General features: G+C 40.3%; 1 protein-coding gene across 6 annotated transcripts in view; it reads left to right on the forward strand.

Annotated features, from left to right (window-relative positions):
- The window catches only part of KCNT1 (potassium sodium-activated channel subfamily T member 1), a 187,491-nt gene that overhangs the window by 110,926 nt on the left and 56,885 nt on the right, over positions 1-19,680 (forward strand). For all 6 annotated transcript variants that reach the window (XM_072429352.1, XM_072429355.1, XM_072429350.1 and 3 more), the window contains 6 exons: positions 227-286; positions 792-866; positions 7,948-8,031; positions 9,838-9,932; positions 16,875-17,055; positions 18,692-18,856. In XM_072429352.1, coding sequence (XP_072285453.1) covers positions 227-286; positions 792-866; positions 7,948-8,031; positions 9,838-9,932; positions 16,875-17,055; positions 18,692-18,856 — 660 coding nt within the window. The remainder of the gene's footprint in view (positions 1-226; positions 287-791; positions 867-7,947; positions 8,032-9,837; positions 9,933-16,874; positions 17,056-18,691; positions 18,857-19,680) is intronic.

The following is a 19,680-nucleotide window of genomic DNA, read 5'->3' on the forward strand; positions in this document are numbered from 1 at the left end:
ATAAGAAATTTCATTGTCAAAGTACCTTAAAATCAAATTTTTTGGCTTTTCCTACTCTAAATAGGGAACTAAATCTCCCCCTTCGCTATTTGTTTCCATTTGGGGATGTGATGGTACATATGTACTAATGTTGTAATGAAGTAATGTTTAAGGGGTTCTTCGTCCGTTTTTCAAAGAAGTTTTATTAGGATAAACTTAAAATTGTCCTATTTTCCTTTTTTGTCAGGTCACTGTGGCTATCATCAGCTTCTTGGAGACAATGCTTCTAATTTATCTCAGCTATAAGGTAATATTGCAGATTTCTAGATTTGATGGAGGAATAAGCAGTCCTAGCAGCTCTGAAAGCATCATCTCTTAGGCCAGGAAAGGGTAGTATTTTTTTTCAAGGTTCAGGTATAAAAAAGGAGGTAGGTTTAACAACACAAGGAAATCATTTTAGGCTTACAAAATGACGTTGTGGAGCCATCAAATGGGGGACAGACATAAGGACGGGGTGCAGAGGACAAAGTTTACATTTAGGCAGAAAGCCTTATACCTGTCTGACTTGAGTTCTTATTTAAGATGCAAAAGTTTCTTATCGCTGAGTTAGTTTTTCAGATGATTGATGATTCAGATGAATGAAAAATTGCTCTAGAAAATGTCAGCAATAGGAGCAGTCATTATTCACACCGCAGCACCTCTGTCAATATTATTTAAAAGTTTAGATGTTATCTTTGGTTTGCCTGTATGTTTATTATAGTAATGATGTCATGATGTCAGGTAGTCTGTGTTTCTGTTTTTTAAACCTGCAGGGTAATATATGGGAACAGATCTTCCGAGTGTCTTTTATTCTGGAAATGATAAACACCGTCCCCTTCATCATTACGGTAAGCCCATTTTAGTGCTTGGAGTTCCCTGTGCCATTCTATTCATTTTTCTTAGTTATATGCCTGTCTGCATTTAATATTTAACAAAGAAGAACTAACTGGATGGGTTTGGGGATTTCTGTATTGCTTAATGGTGGGAAAAGAATTGATCATTACTTTTGCGTTTTTGGGAAAGGCTAGGCAATCTGTGTACATTGATATATATTAGTAAGATGTGGCAATGGAGTCAGACCTCCTTCAGGTTAGGCTTTGTAACAAAAGGATGAGCCAAAGGATGAGTAGCGTGATAGGTATAATTTTATCAGAACAGGTTCTGTATGTCTCCCAAACTGGGCTTCATCTCATTATAAATAAACATTGTAATATTCTGTAGAGGCTGCACCCCAAATACTGGATTCAATACTGTGGGTAGCTTTTGAAGCAAAACTAAAAATCCCAATGTTACTTTATCTTGGCTCAGCTTTTCCCACACAGCCTTTGTTCCAGGTCCCTGAATTTCATGTCTGCTCAGAAAAGTCATGACGCGAAATAAGTGGCAGGCTAAGCTGTAGGGTTTTCTTTTCTAATTGACTGAAACCTCCCAAAGCCACGCAGAAATTAACAGCTAGGTGGGAGTTGGCTCTGCAGGCTGCTGGTTCCTCACCACAAAGAAGCATTCTTTATTCTCTCTTTTTGCAAAAAAATGTGAGTCTTATCATGGCAGCTAAAGAGTTCACATGTAAAAGAGAAAATGCAGATTAAAGGGAATTAAATAAAATAAAAAGCCCTCTGGGTGAAAAAATACACTTTTGTCAATGAAGTTTCTTTAAAGGTGACCTTTCATATGAGCATGTGTTAAAGAAAAAATAAACAATGCATGACAAAACAATAAGTAAATCCAGAGATTAAGGTAGCCCTATCCTAACCTCTCAGTTTCAACAGGCAGGACCAACTCAGGAGGGAGAAAAGTTGAGATTTATATTTAAAGTATATCTATGGCCAAAATGTCTTATGTTTTGGGAGGCTTCCTTTCACACCCTGTTCTGTAGACATAATCCCATTGTAAGAGAAATCCTTTCTGAGATAGTAGTCATTTCTTGAACAAGCTTCCTCATTGGACGATTACCCCCTATTCCTTTTCTAGGGGTATTGTTGATCTGGGCAATCAGAGAGTTGGTATCACTTTTTTGGGGGACACAGACAGCGATTTAAAGTCTGATTTTGAGCTATGGATTTTCAAGGTATTCTTAGCTTTCACAACTTCCTAACTTTACATCCCCAAAATATGATACAGTAGTGTTCATAGTATTGGTGCTTCTGTTAAAAAAATCTAATGTTATTTTTCAGCATTTCACATTTAGTTCCCTCTAATGCTGAATCCAGCAGTGACCCCACTTTCCATTTTACAAAACTGTTCCAGAAGTAGCAGTTAAATGTGGTGTTAGCTTGTGGTGTTGGATGGGACTTCTGGTATTTGTGACTGATGAGTGAATGATGCAGAGTGAAGCAATTTGCAGCACCACATTGATTCCCTCCTTGTAGCTGTGTTGATTATGAATAATATCTGCATACATAAAGACATTATATCACCCTATCAATGCACATATGTATTCAATAAATGAAGGTTCATGCACAAATAAAAGCTAGTCATTCAAACAGTTTAATTAAAGAACAAGTTGAATCAAAAAATGCACAACAATTATGGTTGATATAAAAATAGGAACTTCAATCAACAAAATATACAGTAAATGAAAATAATGTAGTTAAAAGGTAAACCCCTGTAATAATCTAATAATGGTTAGTACATAATTCAGCAACATCAAAACAGCAAAACAACATAACAATAACATAGACATATATAAGAGAATGTTGGAATGCATTCAGGAATATCCTATAGCAGGGGTCAGCAACCTTTACTATCAAAAGAGCCATTTTGCCTCCTCTTCCACTAAAGAAAAATAGTCTGGAGCCGCAAAACATAACACATGGTAGATTTATTTCACTGGTAGATTTTTTTCATTAGAACACCGGATAGGGAATCCCCCTCCTCCGCAGTGTCTTGGGAGGAAGGGCATCCCTCATCAGAGATCTCCCCGCGGCAGCCGAAGGGAGCCACAACAAGGAGGCTGAAGAGCCGCATGCGGCTCCGGAGCTGCAGGTTGCAGACCTCTGTCCTATAGCTACCTGTTAGGATGTAAATAGGTACCCCAGGAGACTGATTTCCTAAGAACTGTGTCTTGCTAACTTCTGCCTTGCTTCCATGCTTCTTACTCAGTGACTCATACTCACAGGCTTCCTCTGGCAGTATCTGGCTTTCTTCTGCTGCAGGCTTCTGGCTACTGGCTCTCGCTGGCTCCCTACCTTTCTCCCAGCTTCCAGTCTTATATAGTTGAACCCCATTAGGATCATTGAAGAGTTAGGATTGGCGACTGGATGTGATTTGTTGAACACCTATTAGCTGAAGCATTCCCCTAGTGTCATGCACAGAGAGACATTACCACTAGAGGGAGCTATGGCTTGCACGGAGGTGGTGTGAGCCCTGCGAATGGCCAAGGCGCAGAGTCTAAGCAGTAACCAGGTCTTCTCAAGAGCTCTGCTGGTTACTGCCAGGTTGCGGTCCTTGGGCACACCTAGGTGGGCAAAACACGGTACCAAATAACAAAGTAAGTGTATAGTCGGGGAAGGCCAGGGTCGAGTCAGGCAGCATGCAAGAGAGGTCATGTCACATACAAGGGATCCTGGAGATAGGCACCAATGACACAGGGGCCACTGCAGGCACAGGGAACACAGGAGACACTGGAAGCAACAGGAGGCACAGGTGACTCAAGGATATCCACAGACATACTGGAACAGCACAGGGAAGTTTGCTGGGAACCAACAGACTGGACAACGAGGGGTTAAAACTGGAGCTGGACAGAGGAAACACTGAATTAGCCAACAGGTGTACAGGAACTAGCTCAACAGAACTATGGGCTCGGCACCAGTGGAGACACATTGCACAAACACAGAGTGCAGTGTGTGAACTAGCTAAATAGCCAAGGATGGTTAAGAGGCTATTTTCTGATTGGCCAGCGAATTGGACGCAATTGATAAAGTTTAGAAACAAAAGCACGCCCAGCATCAAAACTGCCCGCGTGTGCAGAAGAGGCGTCTGCGCTTTAGTGAGGAACCGGTAAGTGTGACACCTAGCTTAGGAGAGGGTACTTTAAACTCCAGTAAATAATTGAAACATAAAATGTAGGAGTTCTGAAGTTGTTGGGGAAGTCAAGCAGGAGTCTTCTAATCTAGGTGTCAGCAAAGATCAGCATGGGGGTTATCACTCCATCTGTTCTGTCATCTTTCTCTATTTACAGCCCTTTCCTGACCAAACCCTGTATTGGTACCCTATAGTCACTTCTGTTAAGTCCCTGGAATTATAGATCCCCCTAGGGCAGGGGTGTCAAACTCTGGCCTGCGGGCCAAATGTGGCCTGCAATGTCCTTTTTTTTGGCCCCCAAAGGAATCCTAAATATGAATTGCAGCTGGCCCCCGCTGCATTGAAATAGCACCGCTACTTCAATTCCCTGCGTCAAGAAAACAGTCCAATGTGGGGCTTAATGTTATGAGTGGCTGGAACTCCCTCTTCACTGAAATAGCACCGCTACTTCAATTCCCAGCATCACTCACATCTATAGACCAGCGGGCTCTCTGCCTATGCGTGGCCCCGCATTGGACTGTTTTATAGACACGGGGAATTGTAGTAGCCGTGCTATTTCAGTGAAGAGGGAGTTCCAGCCACTCATAACATTAAGCCTCGTATTGGACTGTTTTCTTGACGCAGGGATTTGTAGTAGCGGTACTATTTCAGTTTCAAGTTTGGCCCGCGACTTTATCAAGGTTTTTAATTTTGTCCCACAGTGTATTTGAGTTTGACACCCCTGCCCTAGGGGGTCTATGTGCCTGGACAGGGGTAAACATATTACAAACATTCTCACACATGCTGTCCTGCATTGTTTAATTTTACCTACAGTGAGGGAAAAGTATTTGATCCCCTGCTGATTTTGTACAATTGCCCTCTGACAAAGAAATGACCAGTCTATACTTGTAATGGTAGGTTTATTGTAGTTGTGAGAGACAGAATAACAAGTCAGAGCTAGATGTGCATTGTAATGAGTGAAATAAGTATTTGATTCCTTCGCAAAAGATGACTTAGTACTTGGTGGCAAACCCCTTGTTGGCAATCACAGAGGTCAGACATTTCTTGTAGTTGGCCACCAGAATTGCACACATCTCCCGAGGGATTTTGTCCCACTGCTTTTTGCAGATCCTCTCCAAGTCAGGTTTTGAGGTTGATGTTTGGCAACTCGAACTTTTAGCTCCCTCCACAGATTTTCTATGGGATTAAGGTCTGGAGACTGGCTAGGCCACTCCAGGACCTTCATGTGCTTCTTCTTTACCCACTCCTTTGTTGCCTTGGCCGTGAGTTTTGGGTGATTGTGGTGCTGGAATACCCATTCACGACCCATTTTCAGTGCCCTAGCTGAGGGAAGGAGGTGCTCACCCAAGATTGGATGGTACATGGCCCCGTCCATTTTCCCTTTGATGCTGTGAAGGTGTCCTGTAATATTGTGTCCACCTCAATGTTTGATGGTGGGGGTGGTATTCTTGGGGTCATAGGCAGCATTCCTCCTTCTCCAAACACATTGAGTTGAGTTGATGCCAAAGAGCTAAATTTTGGTCTCATCTTACCACAACACTTTCACCCAGTTCTCCTCTGGATCATTCAGATGTTCATTGGGAAACTGCAGACGGGCCTGTACATGTGCTGTTCTAAACAGGGGGACCTTGCGGGCTCTGCAAGATTTCAGGCCTTCGTGGCCAATTGTTTTCTTGGAGACTATGGTCCCAGCTGCCCTGAGATTATTGACAATTTCCCGTGTAGTTCTAGGCTGCTTTGTTACCGTTCTCATGATCATTGCAACAAGGGGACATCTTACATGGAGCCCCAGACCGAGGGAGATTGACAGTTATTTTGTGTTTCTTCCATTTGCAAATTATCATGCCAACTGTTGTCACCTTCTCACCAAGCTGCTTGGCAATAGTCTTGTAGCCCAGTCCAGCCTTGTGTAGGTCTATATTCTTGTCCCTGACATCCTTAGACAGCTCTTTGGTCTTGGCCATGGTGGCTAGTTTGCAATCTGATTGATTGATTTCTTCTGTGGACAGGTGTCTTTTATACAGGTACTGTAACAAGCTTGGATTAGGAGCACTCCCTTACAGAGGGTGCTCCTAATCTCAGCTCGTTACCTGCATACAGTGAGGACACCTGAGAGCCTGAAATCTTGCTGGTTGATAGGGGATCAAATACTTATTTCACTCATTACAATGCACATCAAGCTCTGACTTTTGGGGACTGGGTTTTTGAGGGTTCTTTTGTTGCTATTCTGTCTCCCACAGCTACAATAAACCTACCATTACAATTATAGACTGGTCATTTCTTTGTCAGAAAGCAAACATACAAAATCAGCAGGGGATCAAATACTTCTTTACCTCACTGTATTTTAAAACCTAACTATTAGGATATAGCCTATAGTGTATATATAAGCATGTGAACAGCGCCATGAAAACATTAGTGGCCAAACCGTGTACTGCAGTCCCTGCATTGAAAATGCGATCTGAAATTCATGCCGGGAAACTGAAGGATCGGGATTATCGATGGCCGGATTTTCGATTGTCAACCTGTATGTGTGTGTGTGTGTGTATATATATATATATATATATATATATATCCTTTTTTTATATTGGAAAAAAACACCATTAGGTTCTATTACTCTCTGTGTCCCTGCTTGGAATATGTACTATATGAACCATTGTCCTAGAAAACAAAGTAATGGTAAATCCTCAATTTTTCAGTTATTACTGGAACAGGAGGTGGGGGAAGTCACCAGTCGGGAAACTTATTTTGGTGATTTAGTCTAAAAAGGCTTTCCTCTGAGATAGGAAGTACAGGGGAAAGTGTCCAATGGGGCAAACTACAAAACTGAATAAACTTGATTGAGGTAATAATCATGACCTGTGCAAAAACAAATATTTAATTATTCCCTTTATATTTAGTTTTTTATATGTAAAACAAAGTAAAGTTATATACACATAGGGATCATTGGTTTCACTTTTTAGTATTTCAGCTACACTATATTAAAATTAAACTAAACCAAAATAAGCAGGTAGCTTGTATATTACGGAGGGGACAGACAATGTTTCTTCTGCAGTAAAGCAAACTTACCTGTCTGTTGGAACAGCTCAGGGTTTTGTTCCCTAAGACATATAAAGGTACATGAGCTGAAATGGTTAAAACTGTCTAATGTGTAAAAATAACGAATTGCCCAAATTCTCTTTATGGTCCTATCTCTAGTAGGTAAGTACGGTTATTAGGGTTGTCCTTCCTCTGACTCATTCAAATTCTTTTAGCACAACAATTGCAGACATTACCATTTGTTGGTTACAGATAGTAAGGAAAAATTTTCTAATGTTGTGTTTTATATTTAACTGATAAATTTACATCTAAAACTAATAAAAAGAATAAATAAAGAATGACTAAGAGGACCCTGGTACCGTATTAATGATGTAAACATTCAGGAAGGGCAGACATTTTGTTACCTGACTTTAACCTTTATAAATGCCCTAATACTTATTTTTCTTTTCTTTTTCTTTTTTTTTAATTACAATGATACAGCAGTTTTGCAGTGCTGGCACTCTTCAGTTTTGAAATTTGAAGGTTTATGACAGTCACACTTTAATATGTATACAGTTTTCCAAAAATCAATATAAGGATTTTGCAAAGCTTTTTATACCAAGAACTCTAAAAAAAGACAATAGAACATCAATTGTATATGAAGGAATGACAGTTGTATGATTAGTATAGGAAGGATTCTTTATGATAACTGTGCTGAATTGGTGAAATCTTTTAGTGAGCATAGAATTAGTGGCAAAATCCATAGAATTTTAAAGCAGACTGAATGCTTTTGTTACTGCATATATTATCTATTACCAATGCCATATATAAACTGTGGGCAGAGGACAAAAATTATTGTTAAAATCAATTTTTTCCTATTTTCTTCTTTAGATATTTTGGCCACCCCTGCGGAATTTGTTCATTCCAGTTTTCCTGAACTGCTGGCTAGCTAAATGTGTTTTGGAGAATATGATTGTGAGTATCACAGCCAACAAATGACATTTTTATTGCCTCTTCCGTTGTATCCCTTCTTTTATTCATACCCATTAATTTCTGTCTTCCTGGACAACTTCCAGGAAGGTAGAAAGTGCTGTAATCCACTCAAACCCTCAGAATACAGGGGAAAAAAAAGGATTGATAACACAAATACCAGGGAAAGCCAGGAAGTGTTAGAGCCTCTCTCCAATTTTTCTGTCTGTGTCCCAAAATTGACAGTAAAATCCAATGCTTGACTGTTGTCAAAAGAACAAGGTAAGGGACAGTCTTTGAATGAGGATGACAGCTGTTCTAATGACAATCTTTAAACTCCATTTCAGTTATTTTAATTCACTTCTGACTGTGTAGACCAGGTAGGAAACATCCAAACTTGATACAGAAAGCAAAAGTATTTGCCAAGAAATCTAAACAACCCCCCCCCCCCCCCCAATGTGCATTTAAACCATTTTCAGGGTTTGCTTTATAACAGTATTCGCTCAATGGCTTTCCTCGATCTGACTGGCTTTTTAACAGGTCAATAATTTGCTCTAAATGTTCATCTTTAGTTCTTTATTTCCCATTCAAACAATGACAGCAGATGACATTTGATTGCACCACTCAGGATTGCTCACTGCTCTGATTATTTCCCAGGGTGGTGATGAGAGTTCCTCTCGAGAGAAACTTTTTCATTAGGTCTGGAGAGTACTGCTGATTTTCTAAAACCAATAGTATTAGGAATCCAAAGAGCCTAAAGGTTTAAAAATACCCTCCAAGAGATTTAGAAATTATTAAATGTAAGTCAGATCACAATTTTTACTGCTTAAATAGATGTTGGCTGCCTGTTTATTTAATATCAAAACAGACTTAATGGTATTCTCCAATAAAGCTATATTCTGCAAAATACAACACAAAAATGCACCAACTGACCATACAGATAGCAATTTAAGTTCTAATTTATTGCTACTCAGAAGTTAAAAACATAAGCAAAATACTGATCCTATTATAATGACACATTTTAGCATAGAGAAATATAGGTCCCCCCCCCTTTTTTGTGTTCTATGCCCTGTTGGGAAGGTAGTAATAAATAGGAAAGAGAACGAAAAAAAAGAAAGGGGGATTCTGTCTTAGGTGGTTGTCAACCGTAATTTTTTTTTTAAATTCACTAATAACTACAAATTGAGTGATATCACCAGCACATTTAATATTGATGTTAAATAGTCAACCACATTAATAATGAATCAGATGTGAAGTGTCATTGCAATCCAGCAGCTGTCTCAGTTCTCCTGCCCTGTATTATGGGTATTATACAACATACCAGGATAGGAATCTCTTCCCTGTATTTTATAAAGGAATATGTTTACCTGAGTACTGGGTTGTAAAAAAAGTTTATAAAAAATATTTACCAGGAGCTGTGTAGATCTGAAAGTATCAATCTGCATAAAAAATTGTCTGAAGATTTTAGATCAACTTGCATTATAGTCATGACTTGCAAAACTTCATTAGTATTTTTGCTGGTGCTATTTGTGACAAATATAAATGAAATATAATATTTTCATTTTTACATATATTGGATGGGAGTATATAAAATCATGGTTTATTGTCAGATTGTTTCAATAGGGCAGTTGTCATTTCATTTATGGTGGTGCCTTGCTTTGCAGCTGCTAGAACTGCCTAGGAGAAGCAATGTAGATGCAAAGAATGACCTGATACTAAAGCACAAGCACTGTAAACGGATAAAATGAGACCTAGTACCTAATGCACAGAGATAGTTTTGATTGCTAAAAATATTTTATTTTCTGCTTTTAGAATGACCTTCACCGGGCTATTCAGAGGACGCAGTCTGCCATGTTTAATCAGGTGATCATTCTGATCTGCACTCTTCTGTGCCTTGTCTTCACAGGGTAAGCAATCATACTGTTTTACTGTTAATCTGCTATTATAAAGCAGCACTGTGATTTTCTAAAATGTATGATAGTAAAGGCCTCTCACAACAGTGGGTTGCTGACAACAGCACAGAATTATAGGAAAGGAACCAGAGATAATGGTTCTGTAGCATTATCCATCTGCAGGGCAAGCATGCCTGTGATTGTTTCCTTTGCTCAAAAACCATAATACATTCTGTATAATGATCATATATATGAGGAACAGCTAAATACAGCCACTGCGTGGCACATCTTAGGACACACAGCCTGCATATGTAATAACCAAATCTTCATGATAAACAAGAAGATGTGTATACAACCCAAGATGAGCAGTCCAATACTGACTTTACTGAAAAATCTTTAAATGTTGTTCTGGCTCACTGCACTCCAGCAAGTCAGTCAAAAAAAAAAATTCATGCATTTGTTCATTCATGCTGATTTACAGCAACTTTTCTTAAATATTTAAAACCAGCAGGGTTCACCTCTGATGTGTTTCATGGTGTAATGCACCTTTTTAAAGAATTTCATAATGGAGTTTTGGGTTAAAGTGTTCTAAAGAAAAAGATCAAAAGGTGGGGGGGGTACGCGAGAGAAAAGTTTTTTTAACAAAGTTAGCTTACCTGCTGCTTGGCCCATCATGGCTGAAGAGGAGGTCTTGATGGTCCAACTCAGAGCTATAAAGGAGGATCATGGGCCTAGCTGGTTGCAGGAGCAGGCGACTGCTGCTTTGAGAGGGATGGCTGCTGTCCCCAATGCTTGGACATAGGATGCCCTGCGGCCTCAGAGGTCTAGGCCTCCAGTGTGCCGTAGCCGTCCCGACCCCCAGGGCTCAACGTTGTATTAGGAGCCCCTTGCAGAACCCTCCAGTGTCCCCAAAGCAGCGTAGGCCAGCTGCAGCTGAAGAGGCAGTTGAGAGGAATCCTCGGCTGCGCAGAGAGGGTGGGGGAGGTAGGAGAGGTCATCGGCTACCTTCCTTCCACCCTAAGATGCTTTCCAGGAGGTTGCCTGCTGCAGTGGCAGGCAGCAGAGAAGTGAGGACCTGCAGAGATGGAGGCGCCAGGGCCCAGGCGGCAGCCCCTCTAGATTCAGTGTCCAGGACCCAGCAGCAAATGAGAGAGTTGCGGGGCTTTGGCTAGGAGGTGGGGAAGTTGCGTAGCTCCTCTTTTCATACCGTTGCTTCACCAGGTCAGGACGAGGTGTACTTGAACCTGTCTGTCTCCGCAAATATGACAGCAGAGATGGTGGACTCCATCAAAATGGGAAGCACTTGCGACCAAGAGGTGGGGCATTAGGAATATGGTGCCTGCTGTGTAGGCAGGCTGAAGATAGTGGAGCTAGGTCTGATGGAGATGGCGTTCCTGCATGCGAGAGTGGCCAGCCTTGCATCTCTCGAAGGTGCAAGTATGGCTGGTGGCCTCCTCAAGGCGAAGAGAGAGTCCCTGGCTGCATCGGCTGTGGAGGAAAACTGGCTGTCAATGGGAGGCCATGCAGCCTGGTGCTCCCCAGCCTCTGAGAACTGGTTAGAGCAGGGGCCTGTGTCTGAAGAGGACCTGTCAGAAGGAGAGCTGGCTAAAGGAGTGGAGGCCGCTTGGCGGTGCACATCCAGGCATACGGGTATTTCAGCTGCCTCCTGGGGGGCCAGGCAAAGGAACAGTAGGTGACCAGATGGGGGTGTCAGGTCCGGTGGAAACCTATAAGCGCCATTACAAGGGGGGTTGGTGATTCAGCAAGGGGGGGAAATATGTTTGCTTTGAGAACCCCCTAGGGCCTCATCTGAAGCAGGAGGCTCGGGAAGCACACCTGGTAAGGTTAGTGAATTGCGATATATATATATATATATATATATATATTTATTAATAAAGGTTCAACTTGGATAAGACACTAGATGAATTGAAAGGTGGAAGAAGATTCGCAGCAACATTGGTTGATTCCACGCACGTTTGCTAACTGTGTTCTGTGTGAGAAAAAACCTGAGCATTGCTTAGCGTTGTTTTGCTTCCTGGATGCTATTGGTGAGACACACAGAATGTATGGGGGGATAGCATGGCTGCATCAAAGGGATATCAGCTTGTCGATGAAGCTGATGACACCAGTAAAGAGGGGGGGGCAGCCCTTTCTTGGGAGGGACAGTGGTCCATTGCCCTTTCGGTGCACCCGGAGGTGGTATCGGCAAAGCTTACAGTTGTGTCAGCTACTGTTCATGTCATGTAGTTGAGGTTGCAGTTTGCAGTGGTTCATTGTTTTCAGGAAGTGGATCTTTCTCAGTATTCTGCTTTAGACCGTTTTCCAACTGATGTGAACTGAGGTGAATAAAAGCAGCTGACCACTTACAGGCAACCAAAAGCAACACGTTGGATTTAGCCGCTGCAGCCACAATCCACCGCAACATTTCCAAACATTCCCATTTATTTGAATAGGAGCATTTTGAAGTACTGTTGAGCCTGCTGCTGATCCCTGTGGTCAACCACAGGTCCAAACTTAGCCAGCCTTATTTATGAGGAGGATGTTTCAGAAGGTAATAGGGAGCAGGCCATGTTAAACTTTCTGGAATATTCAAGATATAAACCTAACTTCAGTTTACACCTATTCTCGGTTAACTGATTTTGACACACAGTTTCCACGAACTGTAATGTGGGCTTATGTTTTTTGCATCATGTGTTCAGTATAAATTGCCCAGGTTCATGCGTGGTTTGCCCTATGTTCTCTAAAAAATAAAATACATTCAAGCACTGTAAAAATCCTTTAAATTGTAACTCAACAATTGTTTCCGAATGGCACCTCTATCTCCTGGTGTGATATTGTAAATGGCTAATTCTGTGTATTGCTGCAGCCCGCCTCTGACCTCACAGCAATTACTGTCGTGGCACGCTGTAAACATTACTGAAAAGAGCAGAAAATTATACTTTCTCCAGGCCTTGACACATTATTTTGGCCTCGAAATACAGCAAGCATTACATTCTTTCCTCCTCAATTCTTTTTAAAGTGGAGACTAGCAATAATATTTTTATAGCATTGTGGAGTGTAAAATTAGAGTCCACTGAGAAACCACAATTCTCAGTATAAGCTGGACAAAGCCTACAAAAAATAGGTATGTGAGAAAAAAAATGTACAACCTGTCTCTAGATTGAGGCTTAAAGGTTTGAGCCCCCACATGAAACTTTGATGGAGCTGTTGTCACAGTTTTTCCTTTATATGTAACATTTAGACTGCTCAGAAAAAACAATCTTGATTTAAAATGTGATAAAGAAAAGAAAAGAGACAGGGTATTTGTTTGTTGAGGCAAAATGTTTAGTCATAAAACTCACTATTATTCCCTAAATCAAGGGAAGTACAAATACAGAATGTTTTACAAACAATACATCAATTATACAGTGGGAAAAAAAAACACCTTATCGTAACCCAAAATGAGGGGGGTGGTTTGTTAGATCTAATCTAGACAAAGTAATCCTGCTAGTGTTAAAAAGAAGAATGTAATTGGGTCCCGGCGCGTTTCGCCTTTAGGCTTCCTCAGGGGACCAGGCAGAGAAATTTTTGCAATGTTTGAGGAAAGATATTTTATATGCTTGGGAGTTAGAAATGCCAAACCTCCAGCTGCTGGTAATAAGACGATTGGTGGTTCAGTGTGTGAAGGTGGACTGACAAGCAGGACGACCGCAGCGCAGCTTCAGAGTGACCTTCTTTTTGTTTGTGGCCTTCTTTTAGCAGAGATTGGTCAGCATTTTTCCTCCTTTTGTTCCATTAACAATCTTGATTTACTTTCATCAACTCTGCTGCTGTGCCAATACGGTCTGTAGGCTCAGAAGAGATGGGCCTCAGGTCCTTAAAGCAGCAGTATGTAGGCTGGTTGCTGCACATGTGCAAGAAGATCAAGTAAACATGCCATGAAATAGCATATGGTGCATTATAAACAAAGATGGACAGCCTGTGTCTTGAAGTTGTCACAATATATCTACCATCCTCCACAGATAATTCACATTTTGCTGAATTGTTTTAGTGGACAAGGGGGTCAGGGATTCACTGACAATCAGGAGCCTCCTAGTTGGAACAATGGTCAGCTTGTTGCATTTTCTTCTATACTGTATTACATGTTCCACTGTGCTAAGGTTAACTCAACCATTTATATTTATTCTATTTTTTGATTATCTGTTTTATATTAACTTTCTTAACAGTCAAGTTACTACATGACCCTTCTGTGAATATGTGGGAGGTGTAAAGACAGGCCTGGAATGTAGTGAGGAAAGGAGCGTAAGGTCAAGGCCTGCATGACTGGAGAGTCAGGAAGCAGATTGGGAAAGTGTTAACTGGTATTGTTTTAGGATAAGAAAAAGGTTGGGATGGGGATTGGTAGGTTGGTGGAGGTGGGGGTGGGGTTAAGGTGTTATAAGGAGTAGGAAGGTAGTGGGTTGGTCTCTTGATTTGGAAATTGAAAGGGAAACGTTAACACCCACCCACCTCCATCCCTCTTACACAGGTGTTTTGTGGTGGTTGAGGTCCTTGAAGATTTTCTGTTTTTGATGGTGTCATCGATGATGTTAGGAGATCCATCTTCAGTGTGGAGTCTACAGATTGGTGTGAAGAGGAGTGGAGGTTGTAATAGAGTTTGTGGTGGGGCTGCGCACAATGGGCATATCATTCCCAAGCTGGGTGTTAAGGCGGCTGGGAGCAAAGTATCCATTTTGTCGCAGGTGGTAGTGTGGGTCTTCAAGGACCCGCAACCAGAATAGGTTAATGACAGGGATAATGGTTTTTGAAAAGGATTGTTAATCTGTTAGTATTTAATATTGTTATTGAGGGTTAATTTATGTTATTGAATAGTGAAGCTGTTATCTAAATTGTTATTTATGTTGTTAAAATGTCAAGGTTGAAAATCATTTTTGTTAATAAAAGGCCTGTGGGCCATTTAACCACAAAAATAAGCGTTGTGTTATAGTGTTTTGGGGGTGGGGGCTGTTATGGGTTTAGCAGAAACCTGTGGGTCTCTGGTGTCCCACAGTCATGACTCCATGAAGTCATGTGATGACTTAATGGCCTCATGTTTGATGAACTGAAAGTATTTCAGCTTGCCATGTATGGGCCAATGATCAGATTTGGCTACCCTAGAGATACCCACAGTTGTAGGATAATCAGCACAAGGTATTATTACACTTTACTTATATTTCTGATGTCTTGGGTTTGCATCTCACCATACACATGGAGCTTGCATAGATTTCCTCCAGTATACTAATAGGCCAGTTTACCTGTAATTGCACTTAGTGTGTGTATATATAACTGGGGGAAATAAATGTTGATGAACAATAATTAGATCTCTGTGGGAACACTGTGATTGCTCTAGAGATTCTCTGAATGACAGAATACTGAGAAATGGTATGTTAAATGTCATGCAGTATTGTACAGTAAATCTGAATGAGATATAAGCACAAACAGCAAGACTTTATTTTTTTTTAGGTTATTATTATCTCAACCTTGACTTTTAGTGTATTGTTTGGCACAAAATGTACACCCCCAACCTTTCAATTAATACCTACAGTGTTCTATAATATTACAATAGTCCTTCCATATTATGTGCAACAATACCTCAATAGGATGGAGTTAAATATAGAACAGATATCTAATTTTCCACCTGGTTTAATGCATTTTGCCCGACACACCTTTCAAGCATCTTAGCTTTATTATGAGCAGGTAATCATAGCCTAATAGTACAGATTGAGCATGTGATTGCAGCATGACTGTGGCTTGGCTATTCCTACTTTCACCTTTTTGTAGTTAAAGAAAGTACCAGGACAATAGCCATGAATCATGCAGTCTGTCACACACCTTGGCTTGGCTTGGCTTGCTGCCTGCTTTCTCTCCACTTTTTAATGCAAATGCTATTTTTGTGTTTTATAATCCCTTGTCCTGCCTATTGTTATTTATTTTTTTGACGGTTTCATTTTTCTACTGATAGGGCAGGCAAGGATTTTATCAAACTTTTCACATTTTCTGGCTGCTGGACCTGCTGTGTTATAGAGTACATTTAGTATTGTTATTTGTCTAATCTGTACGCTGAAAACTCTACATTTTTGTCTTGAGTTCCTCTTTAAAAGTAACTGTGTGCTGCCTTGTGTGTGTGTTCCTAGGCAGAGCAGTGATATTTTCCAAAAAGGTGATTCATATCCTATAGTAATATCAACAATATATGGTTATATAGTTAATTATCCTAGCAACAACATTGTCACCAATAGTAGCACAGACAAGAATACTTTTTGAAATAAGAGTATAGAGAAAAGCTCTTTTAGAGATAAGCTTTTTGTCTTGGTGACCCCTTTATCCAAACCTAAAGGCACATACTTTAATATTGTCCTAAAGCTGCTCTACCAATAAAGCTGAAAAAATACAAAAATACCTTCACATTAAGGCTGAGGTCCTCCCACAACGCCAACGTCAAATGCTGATTTGTTTTACACTTACGGTATTCCTTGCTCCCACTGGCTTTTTCCCAGCTGCTCTTTGCCATTTCACTGGTTGCAGGCATTCCAATGCAGGATCAGCAGTACTGCATTATATAGATTCCTGGAAGTCTTAAAGTGGAGAACTGTCACTGACCGTTAAAAAAGTTAAAGATAAGTGAGAAAAAGTGAGAATGAGATTCACTGGTTGCAGGCACTCCAAAGTCATAATGTACAGTGCAGGATCAGCTGTCCTGCATTATAAGGATTCCAGGAAGGTTGAAAAGTGGAGAACTCGCACTGACTGTTAAAAAAGTGGGAGATATGGTATATTTGCTTTTTCTGTTCCTAAACACTGTGAAGGATTTTTTTTTATTTTTATTTTTATTTTTTCAAAGTTCAGCTTTAATACCCATTTTTAAAGCATTGAGGCAGCATGTAGGGAGTTTAGTAGGTTGAAGAAAAGGCTAACTTTGGACCATTTCTGTTTTTTCAGGATGTGTGGCATTCAGCATTTGGAAAGAGCTGGAGAAAATCTTTCACTCTTCAAATCATTTTATTTCTGCATTGTGACATTCTCTACTGTGGGCTATGGAGATGTCACTCCAAAGATATGGCCATCCCAGCTCCTGGTGGTAATCATGATCTGTGTAGCACTCGTGGTGTTACCACTCCAGGTAAGCTGTACAGGTTTTTATCTGGGATATGTTTATTTCCTTATTGGTTGAACGTGATGGACTTTTCAATCTAACTATGTAAATTGTGTCCTTTTGTTGGTGAAATAGTTTTTTTCATTTGTTTAGTACTACATGATTGCTGAACAGAAAGATTAATAACTAATGGAATTATTAGGGGTTTGTTTTTTTTAGTTTCATGAGCTCTGATGAGGTGGGGCAATCATCTTGTGTTCACCATTGAAACTTCTGAATCTCAGGTCATGACTCTCAAGTTCTGAAGTTTAAATTCATCTAATGATGATAATCTCATCTCGCATGATGATAAAGTGAAGTATAGGCAGTAAAAAGGCTGTAAAAGTAGTATTTTAGATGCTGTCTTTTGGTATGAAGCTCTTGTACAGAAACTGTCACCTCCTCACTGACTACATGTCAGGCATAACATAGCATTGCAAATAATCTCTAGGCACAAACCTCGGGTGACAGAAAAGTAAATCAGCACTGAAAACATGCCATTGTTTATTCAGATTAGTGCCGATTCTTCAGAATTCAACCTGTATATTTAAGGGTATTACTGTATATCCTGAAGGATCAAGGTTCCCTACTGTTTCCTTCATTACTAAGGATCATTTTAGAATATGCTTAATATTTTAACATTTTATTCTAAAGTAAGTTTTAAACTAGAAGACAGCAGAAAGAAAAATTTTTTAAAAAAAGCCAGGTTCTTCTGCGTTCTTGTCGTCCTCTCTATCTCTGGACTTAGCAATACAGAGGTGGTGCGAGAGAGAAGTAGAGTAGTTGTTTTGACTCATTTAGTAGACATTTCAGCTTCAGCTATAACGTTTTGTTACCAGTCTTTTTAAAAAGGAGTAAAACATCAAAAAAGAAGCCAAAAGGTCTTTCTACATGCTAAAAAGGATGACATTTTGTTATGCAATAGGTCCTATTCACTTCCAAACGAACAAATATAAAATTAGTAATTAAAAAGGAAAATATATACACAGCCATTATATCTTGCCTTTGGTGCTGAAATAAATCATACACTTTATTCATGTGTATGGAATTTGGAGATATTACCAAGGCCTTCTTACGTGCAAAATATTAAATGTGATTAAAATAAAATGGAAAGGGGTATGAATAGTGGAAGGTTGATAAAAGATCTTCAGTATTTTCCCAAGGCATGAAAAGGTAGGAAGAGCCAGGGGAAGCACAGTGGCCCCACAGCCTGATGTAAAAGATAACAAAGGACAGCTTTCAATAATGAAATTACCAATTAAATCCAATGCAAGTTATCCAATTCAATTTTTTTTGCTTGTAATTTAAAATAGAACTATAGGCAAACCCCTGGTCAGTGGAACCTGAGACCTGGTATGTAGGTATGAGACCTACATACCAAAATATGTATTTCTTGTCAGCATTCCCCCTTCCTATTCATTCTCTTCCTGGTTGTATTGTTTATCTAAATACTAGCAATCATTTCTGGGGGTGGACACTGCTGCAAAGAAGGGTATCTGATGCTGTTTTTTTGGCAGGAAGAAGACAGAAACCACTGCTGGATGTTTTTCCCTGCAGAGAAACCTATTGAATGCTAAGTGTTTAATTTAATTAAGTTTTAATTCGATTTTTTCTTTTATTCTAGTTTGAGGAGTTGGTCTATCTTTGGATGGAACGTCAAAAATCAGGGGGCAACTACAGCCGTCACAGAGCCCAGACTGAGAAACATGTGGTCCTTTGTGTCAGCTCCCTAAAGATTGACCTCCTGATGGATTTTCTGAATGAATTTTATGCTCATCCCCGACTTCAGGTACAGTACTGTGGAAAGAGAACTAGTAACTGCTACTAAGCCAGGTGACATTGCACTGATAATATTAGTAATGCTAGTAATGCTGCAAAAAAACTTCAAAAACAGCCTTTTTAGAAATTTTTATTGGATTCCTGATTTCAATTCCTAACTTTGTCCCTGTCCACCTGAGAGTTTTGGGTGTTCCAAACACACACAATTTTGTGGGTTTCACCTTTTCCCGAAACATTCTACATAATTTTTATTAGGTTCCCAACAGGAAAATTGGAAACTAAGTGCAAAGGTCTTATCAATAGAATCTCTGCAAGATATTAAAAAAAACTGTGGTTTTACTTTTTATCCTCCACCAAATAGTTGGTTTTGGGTGCTTTTAGGAATCATTGTCTTTGCCCTACAAGAATAAATTATTTGATCAAATAAACATTAAAATATAAATAATTGTAACTAAACCTTAACCACCTAGCCGTTAAGCCCGACCTTCGTACGGGCAAAAAAAAAAGGCTAGGATGCTTAACCCCCTATTTTTGTCGCATCCATACTTACCTGGTCCCGCTGTGCTCATCCAGCGTCGTTTTCGTATTCCAGCGTGGTCCTCCGTCCCTCTCCAGCGTCGGGTGCCAGCGGGACCGGTAAGATGCCGGCCAGCATCTTTTGTTCCGCCGCCCGGCGGAACACAAGATGCTGGCCAGCGGAACACAAGATACCGGCCAGCGGAACATGCCGGTCGGCTTTTTACCTGGTCCCACTGTTCGCCGATGATCCTTCTTCATCCAGCGCCGGGTGTCTTCTGAAGCGAGAAGCCGTCCGGCTGAGAAAAAAATAGCCGG

This window comes from Pyxicephalus adspersus, chromosome Z (genome assembly GCF_032062135.1).
Source record: "Pyxicephalus adspersus chromosome Z, UCB_Pads_2.0, whole genome shotgun sequence".
NCBI lineage: Eukaryota > Metazoa > Chordata > Amphibia > Anura > Pyxicephalidae > Pyxicephalus > Pyxicephalus adspersus.